Source organism: Emydura macquarii, unplaced genomic scaffold, assembly GCF_026122565.2.
Source record: "Emydura macquarii macquarii isolate MOO-44397 ecotype Brisbane River unplaced genomic scaffold, CSIRO-AGI_Emac_v2 contig_3451, whole genome shotgun sequence".
NCBI lineage: Eukaryota > Metazoa > Chordata > Testudines > Chelidae > Emydura > Emydura macquarii.
Window position 1 is genome coordinate 2,765,775 of NW_027133588.1, and position 17,686 is coordinate 2,783,460.

Sequence of the window (17,686 nt, forward strand, 5' to 3'; positions counted from 1 at the left end):
TCTACGTGGAGATTTAAACTTTGCTACAGATTCCCCTTGTTTACCTTTTGATTTTCTGCTGGATGTTTAGCTGCCTTTTTAAAAGAATCTTTTAAACCTTTTCTTCATTTTCTAACTCTTCTAAAGATGACCAAAGATTTATGATGAGGATTAAATTTAGAACATAGCTTTTAAAATATACATGGCATAAAATAAAGTTAATGACTTGTTACATTTATTTTAACACAGGTATGAAAACTCCATGGGATCAGCCAAAAATGTGATAAGTGAGACTGTTGATGTAGCAGAGGGTTATAACATAACAATGGTAAGTCACTCGTGTAGTGCAACAGTGTTTTAGTATTTTCTTTGCCAATAAATACTGTGGTTTGTTTGCAGCTTTGCTTATTGTTATTGTAATTGAGTGTGTAAGTTTCATTTAAGTTAAATTTGAAGTATCTTGTGAAGCTCCTTCAGGTGAGTTTGTGTATTTTCTCTAAAGGTGAAGAACTATTTAAAAAAAGGTACAAATATTTTAATGATAAATTACTAATTTGCATCTTCATTGGTGTATATAACATTTTTTTCTCCAACAGTATGTGTATTTTTCTTATGGGAGACAGGCATCTATCTTTTATAGGAAGTATAGTCTATGGTTTGAAACAGGATGTCTTCCATGCACTTTTTATCTTTATTGTAGGTTAACAGAGATTAAAGCATGATATCAAAGTCTTGTATAGTCAGAATTTCTTGTAATGAAAATTTACTGATTATCCACATTGCAAAAGAGTGGGAAGCAGCATGCCTGACCTCTGAGGAAGTGGGAGCACCCTGCATCACACTCTTGTTTTTGCCTCAGACCAGTGGAGTGGTATTGATAAATCTTGGAGGGGATAGCATCCATCCCTTTCTTGTCTGAGGGAGGGTCACTGCAGTGAAGGGCCTTTTGGACAGAGTAAGTAAATGTAAGGGGGAAAAATATCTGACTTTAAGAGGCAGGAAAAGAACGGTCAACTTGAGAAATATTAGTGTTCTCTGAATTTTTGGTGGTCCAATAGCATTATTTGCAGAACTTGTGCACTTTATGTGTCTATGTTCTATACAAATTTGCTAAAATTTGAAACATCCGTTTAGCTTGTCTGCAGCTTGTCAATAATGTAATTTGAACATTTTGCGTGAAATCTGGCTCTGTTGGAATGAATTTGGAGTTTTATAAGATTTATGGTAATAGGAGCTGCTATACACAAAACTGTAATGATGGGGGTGGACTTTTTAGATATTTTTTAGATATTGTGTTGATGGTTCCATAGAAAGTAAATGAGAAAATGTATGTATCCATCTGTTTTATAATTACAAGTGGTTAATGTAAATTACCCTCTCCCAGACATTCAGTGAGCCAGGAAATTGGTTGATCATCACAAACTGAGGCCTGGTCTACACTACAGATTTAGGTCGATGTAAGGCAGCTTATATTGACCTAATGATATCAGTGTATGCATTACAGCCTTGCTCCCGCTGATGTAAGTGTCCTACTACACTAACATAATATCTCTACCTCCACTAGGGGCGTAGGGCTTATATCAGTGTAATTAGGGCGATGTAGTGTCCCTGTAGACTTTGTGGGTTACTTACATTGGTTAATGGCTTTCATCAATTTCACTGGCTTCCTGCTGGAGCCGAGAAATTGACAAGAAAGCCGCTGTCACCCCTGGAGCGGGTGGGAGGCTCCAGCTAAAGTTCAGCTGCTGCCTGGACTCCCTGCACCCAGCCAGGAACCAAGTTGCACCAAGGCTACCCACCGGGAGCCCAGCAGCTGTGGGGCGGTGGCCTTGCAGGTTGATTGATGTTTAGCTGGAGGGCGGCAGCCGCCCAGTCATGAAATCTGTGACCTCCATGATTGTTGTATTCTTAACTATTCCCAATTACTCAGTTAGCTCATGTTGTGGAAGTCTGGACTGTGGAATTCAAGGTGACAGTACTGCTGATGACCCACATAAGGGTCAATATGATTCCACATGGTGGATATTCTTTGTTTGCTTTTGTTGTTTGTTATTGTCGTGTTGCAGTTTGTTGTTGTGGTTGTGTTGGTCCTGGATATTAGGATATCTTTTACTGGAGCAACTTCAGCTGGTGAAAGAGACAAGCTTTCAAGTTTACCCAGCACTTTTCTTCAGCTCTGGGAAAGACAGCTGAAGTTGGCAGTTAATGCTTCTGTAGTCATAGGCTATAGGAGTGTTAGTAGGTTAAAAATTGTTGTAATGAGCCTTAAATGCAGTGTCTTTATTAGGTCCATGATTGTCTAACAAAGTTATGAATTTAAGCTCTTAGGCTCATCTTTTGAAGGTGTTGTGCAGGTTTCCTATGCGTATTTGTCAGTTTTGGCCTGAATATCTCGGTGCCTCAATTCTCCATCTGTAAAGTGGGGATAATAATACCACCTTGTGGTAGAGTGGCATTGTGAAGACAGATTCATTAATATCAGGTACTTTGGTGAGAATACCATAGAAAACCCCCTGAGATGTTTAGTAATTATGTGTTCAGTGCAGGGCTTGGATGATGTGCAATAAATTAGGCTTGGGGCTCTGCACTGAATGGTGAGGATAGAAAAGAGAGAATAGCTGCCCATTCAGTGAACACCATTCATGCGTTGCACTGAATGAAGCAGAGGTCTTCTGAAAAATATAGTATGTGATCATTTAATTAAAGTCCTTCTCTTAATGCAGACTCAGAAGGGGGCTAAAGCAAAGTTGCATAGGCAAACTTAATTTTGACATTTCCTAACTTTTTTTGAATGCTTGACTTTGTAACCTTAATGTTCTTTTAACATTTTTAATTTAATTTTACACATCTATTAGAAGCACTTTTAAGAGTCTCAAATTATACCATAAAATGTTGGTTGTTACATCTGAATCTTGGTAAGATTTTGCCTGCTTTGTCACTACCTGCATAGTAGTTTGGTTTGTACTGTAATCGTGCAGAGCTCTAGTAAGCATAATAAAGGTGTGGAGTGCCAGTGCCAACATTTTCAGTGCTTAGAGGGACTTGCCAATGATAAAGAGTTGTCTAAACAAAGCCCCGGTTAGCAACAACTGATTTAAAACAGCTTTTGCCTTCAGACCTTACTACCAATTGCTTTAAGTGATCTCTGGATTGGAAAATACTGAACAAATTGGCAATTCCTATACAAGTTGATTTCGTTACATGAAGATCTATTTTTGTTAATATTGGATAACATTTTTGCTAATCATTAAGAGTGACATCTTCTAGAAATTTTGTGATACAAGTTTATCATAATCAAATATGGTGGAAAACAAATCTGCAAACAACTCTACTTCTATTCTGTATGTACGTTTTATCTTTATTTTTTTGAGCAGGCTGTTTTAATCTCAGTTAATGTTGTATTTTCAAGAACATAGTGAAATATTTGCAATGATATAGCATGCAGTGATATAGCATGCAGTCTCAAAGTAACCAAATTAACTGATTTGTAAACTGACATTTTTTAAATATAAGGGGAAAATAAAAATGAAATTTGTCAGAGAATGTCTGTTAATTATGAAATCTTAAAGGTTAGTTCTTTACTGTCAAACTGAATTCTACGAAGATGGTCTGTTGGTAGGGTAGTTTATCAAATAAAATATTTTTTAAAAAGGTCTTGCACATATCTTTGTGTTTAGTAGTACATGCGTTATTAAAGGGAGGACGTACTGTTAGTTTTCTATCTGAAACTTCTTTATATTATTTGGTGTTATTAAAGATAACGCAGGGGAATTATAAAAGATTGTTGTGGTTTTTTATCTTTATATCCTTATTAGTTTAAATCATATGTTCAGTAGCAAGTTGTAATACTGGAAATAATAAAATTTAGAAATCTAAATTTAGTATCTGCATCTCATTTAATTAAAAAAAGATAAACTGCTCTTTTGAAGAATAAACAATGCTTTTCTCAAAGCAAAAAACAAATAAAATAATGCTGTTAATAAAACTCAAGAACAGAATATTTTACCTGAAGATGTCTTTTACTGGACTAATTTGGCAAATTCAGATAAATCCTAAAGTTACAAGAGTTGCACAACTTTTATCAGCACAGGGAAATTGTAAAGTTAAGCAACTGATGCAATACTACCATTCTTACTTAGATCAGCTTTCAACTGTATTTTTAAGAATTAGATCAAAGACAGATTCTATTTTTAGATGGGTTTGATATTTGAATTTGTCCTCCATAAAATAAATGTATATAACCAAGATGTAAATTTTAACTCTACATGTAAATTAATATTTTTTGTTTAATTACATGCACTTCTGTTAATGTCTTTTGGCAGCATTCCCTGGTCCACCTCAGTTTGACATATGCCATAAATAAGTGTCTTCAGTGATTTATGGCATAGGACACTTTCAGATCACTGCAAAGGAGTTCATAACTCTGTGTGATCTCCCAGAAGATAAATTCTTTATCATGAAACCTCCCATGATTGTGGGCGAGGAAGGGAAGAAAAAGCATTATTTTCTGGCAATATACAGGCTATGAAAGAGTTTTTGAGACCAGTTTGTTTCTTTATATATTACTTTTATATTGTCTTGAGGGAATACTAAGAAATGACATTTTTAATAGAAAATTAAGGCATTGTCTTATGTGCCAGAGTCTACTGTTCAAGGACCTTTAAAGAACACTTTGCAACAAGAGACTTTTAACAAATACTTTAAGTACCATTTTAATCTGATGTAGCAATTTGCCAAAGTTTTACAAACAACAGGAATGGCATTGTTTATAATTCTAAGCCTTTTTTGCAGTATCTTTCCAATCCCGAAGAACAGTACAATTTTAAAAAGCTCAGCTGCACAGGTCTGTTTTTTATCAGTGCCGTGATGCAGGAAATCCTCTAGACTATTAACACTAAGGTATCTGTTCCCTTGGATACTGTGCACTCTCAATTCCAATTGAAGTCAGTGGGAGTTGAGGATGCTGAGCAGCTTGCCAAAAATGCTTGGTCCCTAATGAAAGAGAGAGTGGAAACTGCACCCCAGATTTTCAGGGTATGTATTCAGCAAGGGGAGAGTGGGTAGATACAGTTCAGTTTTTGCTGTTTCACTGTCTCAAAGTTTAGGTTTTTTATTTCTCATATTAATAGCCAAGTCTTTTGTTTCTGTACATGTCATGTCTTTTTTCTGTTTAAATATTTGAAAGTAAAACAGTATATATTAACACATTAAAAATTTTGTTTAGTGATAGTTAAAGTTTCATCAGACACACCTCCATCACTGAAAACCTTAAAGCAAATAAGAAGTTATGGAAAAGGCCTCCATCATCTACAATGTTGTCAATAATCCACTCTGATATTCCAGAAAGCATTTCTTTCTGTCTTCAACAGATATAAAAAACCAGCATGTTCCCCAGCTTCATCCAACTCATGCTTTTATGCAAAACCTTAATAGTGACTTCATACTCTCTTGTACTAACAGATCAGCATATCTGACTGTCATACAGTCCATTAATTTGGAATGTTATTCTACCTTACCATAGCTGAGATCATGGCTAAGTTTTACTTGAGAGTGCAAGATGGATGAAATTGACTGTCTTGTCTTGATTAGAGAAATGTCTTAGTACATGTATATAGATAATGTTAATGAAGTAGGGTCCTCTAATATTCACTGCCACACCTCAGTGCATAATAGCTATTTACAATGAAATAAGGAAGATGGGTTGCAAGGAAATAGTACAGACCTAATAATAACTACCTAGTATGTAAGGGGTTAGCAGATTTGTAGTAGCTCCTCTTAGTTAACTGATGATTGTAACTCCAGCAGTTTCAGGAATGGGTAAAACGTAAGTATTTCAGTACTATCTATATTGGGGTTTGGGCCCCAAATTTTATCTATCAACTGAAATAGTCCTTACTACAGTGTGAATGACAACTTCATTCTAGATGAATAAAAGGGGCTTAATGTCTTGATGTCAACGACTGCCTTTGACACAGTGGATCACACTCTCCAGTTTGCTTTGTGACTGTGTTCTCCTGGTTCTTCTATTTTGCTGACTATACCGTCAGCATCTCCTTCAAGGATTTCATGTTCTCTGGCTTGTGTCCCACAAGGTTCTGTTCTTGTTTTTCTTGTCTTAGTTAGATTGCAAGCTCTTTGGGGCATGGAACATGTGTTGTTTATGTTTGTAAAGTGCTAAACTGATGGGTAATATAGACATCTTTTATAGTAATTTCAGGAGTAAGTCTGTAGTTAGCTATTTGTGCAGCTTTGTCTTGGGATATCTTTTTGTAGTCTCAAGACTAGGGGTATCAAAATAATCAATTGGTATCCTGAAATTTAATCTCTTAAACTATTTATTGAGTTCATGATGATGATATTTTTTTTTCTTGTTCGTATTTAGTCTAAATCTCACCTAACTGGTCTCCATTTTAAAAAGAGAACTTCTGTTTATAAAGGATCTCTAGAATATATTTCTGTAGCATTGTCTAGTAATTGGCAAATTTTTTATATGTGGTTTCATATCAGAGAAGTTCTTTCAAAGTCACAGATTATCATATTTGGAAGAGACATAATATTTGATTGTGCTAAGGCCAATACAAGACAAGGATATGTGGTTTTTCTGCTATTTTCTATTTTTTTTTTAAATGTTGAAATAATCATTTAAAAAAAACATGCAAAAACTATAGGAAAAGTTTTTATAAATATTTTTCAGAGTAAATCTGAATGCTGAGATGACTAAAGTTCTGTAGGACACCCCACTACTTTCCTCAGTTTTGGGCTTGTTCAGAAATGAAAGTGCACTGCTTTAACTAAAAGCATGTTTTTAAACTGATTTAGTGAAATCAGTGCAAAAGGATTTGTGAACACTGTCATTTTGGCTTATTTCAGTTAGGCTGATTTGGATAGAAATTGGTTTAATTTAAATTGAACTAAACCACTGAAACTGAAATAAGTGTTCATACAGGGATTTGCAATAGTTTAATTATACTGATTTAAAATTAGATTGATGTTAAACTGGTGCAACTTTCTTGTGTGAACAAGACATATAACATCACTTAGAGAGTAAAAAGAAAGCAGAATATTATGTTTTATGCTAATTTGTTATGACCCTCAGGCTCCTGACCAGTTGTTTGTGCATCGCTTGGTTGGGCATGCTTTGGGTATCTTTCCTGACTGCAAGTTGTATTGACAGTTTATAAACCCCTACATGAGTAATGTAAGCCAGCCCCTGAGAACACTTTTAAGTGCTTCTGCAGGAGTAGAGTTAAAAAGTAAAATATTATTTTGGATTGACAGAGATATTGGCTGTTTTTAACATTTCCTGGCAAGTAGAATAAGGATGAGTTGGAACAGTTTTAATGTAGGCCCCATTTTTGAATTTACCCTTCTTGGGGTTCCTTTTGAACAGAATTAAATAACTTGTCCCATTCATGTATTAGCTTTCCTCCTTGACAGTTCAATTCCTCTTTAATTATATTACTTTAGTGTTAAGGATGCTATAGTATACAGTAATGCCTCTGAGTAATTCTCTGTGTAGCACTAGATGGCACACTGTGGCTTTGAAATAATCTGCTGAGGATTTCTGGATGACAGGAGACTAGGTTAAAATATTGTTTGTATAAACATTCAAAATAATGTGCAGTTTCTCACACACATTTATTTCATTTCATACTACCATAATACAGATAGATAAAACAGTTGGCACTAGAGGAGGCACTGTAGTTTAATCTGCAGTCATTTTTACAAGACTTGATTATTAAAGATGATAGTGTTCCTGGATTGAAATGGTTGCAAGATTGGGGCCTCAAGTTGTAAGCATGGTGCAGGAAATGTCTTGATCTGTACTATCAATGCTTAAAATAGTCGGTTTATTAACTCTTTGTGGTTCATTTTCTCAACATGTAAGGGCTTGCTCCTGGGGGACTTTAACTTCCCAGATATAGACTGGAGGACAAGTGCCAGTAGTAATAATAGGGCGCAGATTTTCCTGGATGTGATAGCTGACGGATTCCTTCACCAAATAGTTACTGAACCAACAAGAGGGGATGCCATTTTAGATTTGGTATTGGTGGGTAATGAGGACCTCATAGAAGAACTGGTTGTAGGGGACAACCTTGGTTTGAGTGACCATGAGCTAATTCAGTTCAAACTAAATGGAAGGATAAACAAAAACAGATCTGTGACTAGGGTCTTTGACTTCAAAAAGGGCTTGTCATGCTGTCTGAATCGGGGGGCCCCTGAGGTGTATTCAGGAGCTCAGATTACTCCTTCCTACACCACTCTCGCGTTGGGGGTGTGACGCTGGTTAGATTGGGGGTGGAGGGGACATTTGTCATATTGGTTAACATCAGTGTGTCAAAATCATAATTCATGTGGGATATGCCATGTCAGGTACTGTTAGAGAGGTTATAATGTGCTAAGTCAGATAACAATACTTCTGTTCATGTGCTCTATCTGTAATGGAAGTTATGGACATATTTGATGTACCTGTATTTCAAATTGTGCTGGCTGGGATGCACCCCAGACGGAGAGGTGGCAGGACAATAGCCCACTTAATGGCCCATCAAAACCTTTACAGAAGCAGAACGCCCAGGAAGAAACTATAGGCATCCCTGAAGAGTGACCAGGATTGGCCCATGACTCTGGACTCCATTTTAGTTCTTGTAATATTCCACAAGACTGCATGGCCAGGGACAGAGGGTATATAAGATCAAACCACAGAAACCTTTTTGTTTTTGTTCCTGTCCAGCTGCAGACACACACCTACCTCTGGATCTATTCATTTTGCAACTGAGCCGAAGGAGCTAGACCCATCCAGGTACTGGATGTGTACTAGAGGAACTGTACAAGCTTGCAACTCCACAATTCTCCTTGAAATCTGATGTATATGGACTTTGAATCATTTGTATGTATTTGATTTGCTTTGACCCTTTAACATTTCTCTTATGGTTTATTTCTTTCTTTTTACAATAAACCTTTAGTTTAGTTACTAAAGATTGGCTGGCAGCGTGGTATTTTAGGTAAGATCCAAACTTATAGTGAACTGGTACTGTGGCTGACCCTTTGGGGTCAGACAGAACCTTTTTAGTAAAGAGTATAGGGTTTAAATAACTTGTCTCTTTGCTGGACCTAGTGCTGATTTGGGAGCCAGTTGCTGAAATGCAGTAAAGGGGGCTGTGTATATTTGTATACTGGCTTCTGTGCGGATTCAGAAGCACAGTTTGTGGCTGGTTGGGAAGTCTGGCTTCAGTGCCACCCACCAGTGTTGGGAGAATCTGCTCCCTTTTTACAGCCTGTCTTGACCTTGGCATTATCAGGTGGCTGCCCTGGGCACGGGATGGGTCACAGGGCTAACTTAAAAAAATTAAGGGAATTAGTTGGGGAAATGAACTGAACTGAAGAACTCATGGATCTAAATTTAGGTGGAGGAGGCTTGGAATTACTTCAAGTCAAAGTTTCAGGAACTATCTGAAGCCTGCATCCCAAAGAAGGGGAAAAAATTCATAGGCATGAGTTGTAGACCAAGCTGGATGAGTAAGCATCTCCGACAGGTGATGAAGAGAAAGCAGAAAGCCTACAAGGAGTGGAAGATGGGTGAGATCAGCAAGGAAAGCTACCTCTTGCAGGTCAGAACATGTAGAGATAAAGTGAGAAAGGCCAAAAGCCAAGTAGAGTTGGACCTTGCAAAGGGAATTAAAACCAATAGTAAAAGGTTCAATAGCCATATAAATAGGAAGAAAACAAAGAAAGAAGAAGTGGGACCACTAAGCACTGAGGATGGGGTGGAAGTTAAGGATATTCTAGGCATGTTCGAATATCTAATCAAATACTTTGCCTCCACTTTTAATAAGGCTAATGATGATCTTGGGGATAGTGGTAGGGTGGCTAATGGGAATGAGGATATGGAGGTAGAAATTACCACATCTGAGGTAGAAGCCAAACTCGAACAGTTTAATGGGCTTAAATCTGGAGGGCCTGATAATCTCCATCCAAGAATATTAAAGGAAGTAGCACATGAAATTGCAAGCCCATTAGCAAGAATTTTTAATAAATCTGTGAACTCAGCTGTACCGTATGACTGGAGAATTGTTAACATAGTTCCTATTTTTAAGAAAGGAAAAAAAAATGATCTGGGTAACTACAGACCTGTTAGTTTGACTTCAGTAGTATGCAGGGTCTTGGAAAAAATTTTGAAAGAGAAAGTAGTTAAGGGCAGCGAGGTTAATGGTAATTGAGATAAAATACAACATGGCTTTACAAAAGGTAGATCGTGCCAGATCAATCTGATCTCCTTTTTTGAGAAGATAACAGATTATTTTTAGAGAAAGGGAATGCAGTGGATCTAATTTATCTAGATTTTAGTAAGGCATTTGATATGGTTCCACATGGGGAGTTATTAGTTAAATTGGAAAAGATGGGAATTAATATGATAATTGAAAGGTGGATAAGGAACTGGTTAAAAGGTAGACTACAATGGGTCATACTGAAAGGTGAACTGTCAGGCTGGAGGGAGGTTACTAGTGGAGTTCCTCAGGGATCGGTCTTGGGACCAATCTTATTTAACCTTTTTATTACTGACCTTGGCACAAAAAGTGGGAATGTGCTAATAAAATCTGCGGATGACACAAAGTTGGGAGGTACTGCCAATACATAGAAGGATCGGAATATCATACAGGAAGATCTGAATGACCTTGTAAACTGGAGTAATAGAAATAGGATGAAATTTAATAGTGGAAAGTGCAAGGTCATGCATTTAGGGACTTATAACAAGAATTTTTGCTATAAACTGGGGACACATCAGTTAGAAGTGACGGAGGAGAAGGACCAGGGCATATTGGTTGATCACAGGATGACTATGAGCCGCCAATGTGATGTGGCCGTGAAAAAAGCTAATGTAGTCCTAGGATGATCAGACGAGGTATTTCCAATAGAGATAGGGAGGCGTTAGTACCGTTATACAAGGCGCTGGTAAGACTTCATCTGGAATACTGTGTGCAGTTCTGGTCCCCCACGTTTAAGAACGATGAATTCAAACTGGAACAGGTGCAGAGAAAGGCTACTAGGATAATCTGCGGAATGGAGAACCTGCCTTATGAGAGGAGACTCAAAGAGCCTGGCTTATTTAGCCTAACCAAAAGAAGGCTGAATGGAGATATGATTGCTCTCTATAAATATATCAGAGGGATAAATACCAGGGAGGGAGAGGAATTAAATAAGTTCAGCGCCAATGTGGACACAAGAACTAATGGATATAAACTGGTCGTTAGGATGTTTAGACTTGAAATTAGATGCAGGTTTCTAACCATCAGAGGAGTGAAGTTGTGGAATAGCCTTCCAAGGGGAGCAGTGGGGGCGAAAAACCTAGCTGGCTTCAAAACTGAGCTTGATAAATTTATGGAGGGGATGATATGATGGGACAGCCTAATTTGGCAATTGACTGATCTTTGACTACTGGTGGTAGATATGCCAATGGCCTGTGATGGAATGTTTGATGGGGTAGGTTCTGAATTGTTACATAAAATTCTTTCTTGGGTATCTGGCTGGTGAGTCTTGCCCACATGATCAGGGTTAACTGATGGCCATATTTGGGGTCAGGAAGGAATTTTCCCCCAGGCAGATGGGTGAAGGCTCTGGGGGTTTTTCACCTTCCTCTGTAGCATGAGGCATGGTGGATTCTCTGTATCTTATAGTCTTTAAACCATGATTTGAGGACTTTAATAACTCAGTCATAGGTTAGAGGTTTATTACAGGAGTGGGTTGCGGAGGTTCTGTGGCCTGCATTGTGCAGGAGGTCAGACTAGATGATCATATTGGTCCCTTCTGACCTTAGAGTCTATGAGAACTACATGAATGGTTCTGTTGGCTTCAGTGGGACTGCTCACACGAGTAGTTACTCACATACTGTAACTTGAAGTTTTAAATTAATTTTTGTACAGAGCACTCTTTAAGTAGTAAGTTTTAGATCTTTTTTAAAAATGTACTTTAAAATTTGTTATAGGAGCTTTCTTTTCCCCTGTTTACATATGGAAAAGTCTTTGGGATGGGCCTGAGAGCAACATCACCAAACTTTTTCAGGCCAGCCCTCTTTCCCTTCTCCCTTTGTCTCTGCGTACATACCTGACTGTTGCATCCTGCATTTCAATTTCAGCTCTGCTACTGTTGTTAACAGTAAACTCCCTTTTGCAGAGCATGAGAGAGGGAGTGTCCCATCAACAAAATAGTAAGACTTTGCACAGTATGCTGTCATTTGAACAAAGTAGACAATCTGAAAAGAGAATTTTTCCTTTAATCTCTTTTAGTTATGGTTATCTTAGCGTTTATTTATAATGATAGTAGCTACAACATTTTCAGATGTAAGTGTTATTTTCAAATTGACTGTGTCCTTTTAAGTGTTTGTAGAAACAAGCTCTGAAATAGACATGGTGATATGTGTCTGTAACTGGGCACAGGGGTGCATATGCACATCCCAGTGCACATGTGACAGCCTTTGTGCCTTTAAAACTTTGAGCTGTAGTTGCAGGTAACATGCTTCTAGTCCTGCTCTATAGGAAATCACATATAAAGCTTCCTGCCTCTTAGGTAGATAGAAGAGACCCTTGTCAAGAAAGGATCTGAGAGGAGGCTTTCTGTGTTTTTCAGGTGGAAGGTTGAGAGGGAGACATCTCCAGGGAGCAGGAGCCAATTTGCCAGGGAAAGAGGAGGGTTAGAAGGACTGTGAATAATAGCCAGTAGGTGCTATCAAAAGGGGAATAATGCATCCTTTCCCTTCCCTGTTGGTGTAGACTGGACTGCTTTTAGGGGAAGGATGCGTTCTCTCCTTCCTGTCTGGCTAACACAGGGAAACCTTCTGGGAATTATTTTCCAGTGTTTTTTGATAATAAAACAAGCCCTGAGGAAAAGGCTTTAAAACGACTTAAGGTTGGAGCTTTATATCCTTTCCCTGCCTGGTGAAGCTGCCCATCAACTCAGAGTATCTTAAAGGGATACTGCTAGGCTAAATTTATTACTTACAAGGTGGTTTAAGATCCTCAGATAGAATATGCTGTAGAAGTACATTATGCAAACCATATTTAAACAAAATTTTGGGCCATTAGTAACTGACAGACTCCTTTTACAGTATATCAAAATGACATACTGCAGGAATAAAAGTACAAATATATTCATTTGTAAGTATACATTTTTAGAATTTTTTTATCTAGAGTAAAATGACTAAGATTACTATTGATAACTTATTAACTTGGACTCTGAATCTCATTTACTGTAGTTACTTTTTTTAAATCATATTTTAAATATTAGGTGGTTTCAGTATAATGCAACAAAATAAAATCACAAGAAAGTGATCAGGTCAGTAATAAAAATTATGATCCATATTTCTTACCCCAGTTGTTTAATTTTGTTTTTAAAGTCAGGATTAGCTGTCTTTTTATTGCACTTTTTTCACCAGTTATGTATATATTGAAGTTAAGATTCTCCCTTATTTTCTGTCTTTTTATGATTGTACTGGAAGACGTGCAATGGCAGTGGAGGGTCCAGCTCTTGTATATTATGCCAGTTTCAGAGGGCCCAATCTGTTGACCTTCAATGACATGGCATAAAGTTTGTCGTCTTAGTCAGGCTTTTTCCTGTGGAGTGCCTGGTTGCATTCTGTTGTGAGGCAAGAATTTATTTAGTTGACATTAGTTCATTTATGTTAATATTTGTTTTATTGTATGCTTTCAAAAGCCTGGAGATGTGTATATTTTTACAAATCCAACCAAATGTGTTTTTTCTCAAGTGAGTGGGACTTATCCTCAGGGATCCTTCTTATATCCTTAAACTCCCTGCTATAGCTTTGTGTAGTAGTAAGTTACCCTCTAGGGCAGGGGTTCTTAAACTGGGATTCGTGACCCCTCAAGGGGTCATGAGCTTATTTTGGGGGAATTGCAAGATGTCATCCCCCGTGCATGCTGGGAAGGGTGGCATGGCATGGGGGGATTATCACTTTTTGTGTGGGGGTCATCATGGCCTGAAATATTTTCAAAGGGGGTCCCAGCAAAAAATGTTTGAGAACCCTTGTTCTCGGGCCTTGTTTCCACTAGGAAAAAAGGTGTAATTTTAACATGTAATAGGTAGTGCAGATAAACCTGAGCTCCTCTCTAGGGTTTCTTTACTAAGCTAACATGTATTTTTGGCCTAGGGTTTTCTCTACACTAGACTTTTTTTTTTTTACCTCAATTTAATTGATTGCCAATTAACTCAAGGTAATTTTATTACTACATTTCATCTTTCCCGTGCCAGTGTTGGCTCACAGGGCAGAAATTAGTCTAGTCCATTCTTCTGTCATTTGCTGCTGCTTTCATATACCTTCTGGTATTGAGATCAGCTGTTCTGCCCTCCCTACCAAGATTTTGTTTTAAGGTCTCTCTTGGGTACTTTCACTTTTTCACACCAGTTGGTTTCCACTCGATGACATCATGTGGGAGCCTGTGTGTTGGTATCTGGAGTACACCCCCAAATATGCCCCACACTTCCTTCTGGTTTTTGATGGAAATGAGCTACTGGTTGGTGATTTCTTGGGTCTCTTCGTTAGTGATGAAGTCTTTCCTTTCAGGGCCCAGAATCTTTATGGCCACTTACTTTTGAAGGAGTGTAGTTTTCTAAGTAACATTTTAGTAGAACTGCAGCTTTCGCAGCCTTATGTGAACACTGAGATTGTTTGAGTTGAAAATTCTCAATTTTGTTTTGGTACTGTGTATCTTTGATTTCCACACAGTATTGAGTTTAAAGAATGCCATGGGTGCCTTTGCTATTCTTGAGATCACTACCTTTTTGAGGTCTCCGTTGACTAGTGTGGTGCTGCCCAGGTAGATAAACTGTTCTATTTTCTTTATATTTTTGCCTTCTAATGTGATATTGCTTCTTTTACATCTGGGTTTCAAGGATATTTGTTTTAGCATAACTGATTTTAAGTCCTGGTTGGTCTGCTGTTTTTGCCAGGTTATCTGTCTTTGTTCGTAATTTTTCAGGGTGTCATAGCGCAGTATCTTTGGCAAAGTCTAGCTCTTCAAGGCATTTATCATCTACCCATCCTGTATCAGTGTTTGTATTGCTAATACACTTCGTTATCCATCTATGGCAATGCCAAATAGCAGCTGAGTTAGAATGAAGCCCTTTTTTACTCCATTGTTCACTCCAGTATGAACTTCGTTGCTTGGTTATTCACACTTACAGAACATTTTGCATCTCTATACATGGCCTTAACGATGTTGACTGCTTCATCTGGGATTCCAGGGATTGAAGATTATTCTACAACAGGGGTTCTCAAACTTTTTTTCCTGGGATCCCCCCTTTGAAAATATTTCACTGTGACGACCCCCCCACCCCAGAAGTGACGACTCCCCCATGCCATGCCATCCTTACTTCTGTGCTGCTGCTGGGGGCAGTGCTGCCTTCAGAACAGCCTTCAGAGACAGCCGTGGCCACAGCATGTGTGGGGGTTGACAGCTCGCAACCCCCTCATAATAATCTCATGACCCCTTGGGGGGTCCCAACTCCCAGTTTGAGAACCCCTGTTCTACAGTATATGTCTATGCAGGCTGTCAAATGCCTTTTGAAAATTAATGAAATTTATGATGAAGGGAGCCTGCCATTCTTCTATGATGGTCTTTAGTGTGAATATCTGGTCTACACAGGATCTTCTAGACCTGAATCCAGCTTGTTCTGTAAGCTTTGCAATTGCTGTTTCTTTCATCCTGTGTAGTATCGCACTGCAGAAGGCTTTCCATACAACAGAGAATAGTGTAACTCCTTTCCAGTTGTTACAGTCAGTGAGATAACCCTTTTTGGGTATTCTGACAACGATTCCATGTTTTTGCTAGTCAGGAGGGTCTCCTTTAACCAGATTTCATTAAACAGTTCTTTAAGTTTTGTTAGGGTTGTGTTATCAAGAGCTTGTAGCATTTGTGCTATGATTTGGTCGTTTCCTTCTGCTTTGTTGTTTTTCAGCTTCTTGATTTTTACAGGCTTTGTACTTTCGACATCTCTATTGGACTGATGTTAATGTCAAATTGATCAGATTAGCATATTTCATCAAAATGTGAGGCTGGGTTGGTTGAGGACTTCTTTGAAGTGCTTTGCCCATTTATTTTTCTATTAATTGTAATAGTTTTTTCATCTTTGCTTTTGACTGATCCATTTCCTATTTTGAAATTTCCATACAGGATTTTAGTTATTTAGTAAATATCTCCGTGGTTTTGACTTCAGTTGCTAAGTCATCAGCATATCTCCATTTATCTTTCTTTGCATTGCTTTTCACTTCTTTATCTGCTTTCTTACATTCCTCCTTTGGTTTTTCCAATATTTCATTGGTCTTAGTATTCAGGAGTTTTCCTTTCAGTACTTTCATTTCCTTGATGAGATGCCATGTCTCTTGGCTTATCCCATTCTTGCTCTGTCTATGTTGATATCCAACTGTGTCTCCTGCAGCTTCAATTACATTGCCTCTGAGCGCTGCCCATTTTTCTTAAGGTCCTGTCCGTCTCTCACCTTTGTCTGCCTTTGGCAGTGCCTCAAATCTGTTCCTTAATTCAAGATGGAATTTCTTACAGTACTCTTTCATTTTCAGTTTTGTACTATTGATTTTATTTGCCACTTTCTGGTTAAAAGTTGATCTTCTTCAATTTTATTTTCAGTTTAGCAATGCAAAGATTGTGGTCACTGCTAACATGTGATATGCCCTTGCATCTTGGATAGATGACCTGTATCCTTGGTTGATACACACGTGGTCAATCTGTTGGGTCTTTTTTGTTTTGTTTTACCATCTGGTGAATTCCATGTTTCTTTGTGTGTGTCTTTGTGGGGAAATGGTGTGCTTGCAAGAATTAGGTTGGATACCAATCACAATTCAATGAGTCTCTCGCCATTTTCATTGATGATTCCCAACGCATGCTTCCCTGTCTGCTCTTTCCACCTCTTATGTTAGTGTTAAAGATCGTCCATCACAAGGAGTAAATCATGTTTTGATATTCTTTCAGTCACATTCGGGAGGCAATAGAAAAGAACTCATCTTTATCATTGTAGCTGTGTTCCTGTGGCAGAGCATAGCACTGTATGAATGACATCTTTAGGAATCTGGTTTGGAGTCTGGCATATATGATGCATTGGTTGATGGGTGCCCAGTTGATGAGTGATATTTCCACAGTCTGTCATAATAAGTGCTGCTCCCACTCAGTGTTTATCACAATGGCTTGAATAAATGAAAATTTTCTTATCTTGCTTGAAGTGCTTCTTATCCACTCCTGTCAGTTTGCGATCACTGGTGTCCAGGATTTTGAGTCCATAGTTGTCCATCCCCCTCATGGTTTGCGAGATCTTTGATATTTGAAACATTGTTCTTGCATTCCAATAACCAGTTTTAAGGTTTTCTTGTCGCCATCTTCATTCTTTGTGGGGTCCTGGCTTCCACAGCCCAGCTTTCTTCAGGAGCCTTCATGAAGCATGAAAAATTGGCAGCTATCTGTACTGGAGTGGTAGCCTTGCTCCATTTATGTAACCATTGAGGTATTGTTTGTTTGTTTGTTTTTTATGGGGCTTGGTATTTGGCTTTTGTTCAGTCCTTCCCATTTTATCCAGGTTTAGGAGTGGCAGTCACATCAAGGTGCAGCAGGTGGGGTTAACGCCAGGTAATTAACACACTCATAAAGGTGTGAACACTCCTCCAATGCTGGCAATCAATTTAATCAAGGTT

General features: G+C 38.1%; 1 protein-coding gene across 1 annotated transcript in view; it reads left to right on the forward strand.

Annotated features, from left to right (window-relative positions):
• The window catches only part of SCAPER (S-phase cyclin A associated protein in the ER), a 322,376-nt gene that overhangs the window by 2,615 nt on the left and 302,075 nt on the right, over positions 1-17,686 (forward strand). The window contains exon 2 of the mRNA XM_067534777.1: positions 229-307. Coding sequence (XP_067390878.1) covers positions 229-307 — 79 coding nt within the window. The remainder of the gene's footprint in view (positions 1-228; positions 308-17,686) is intronic.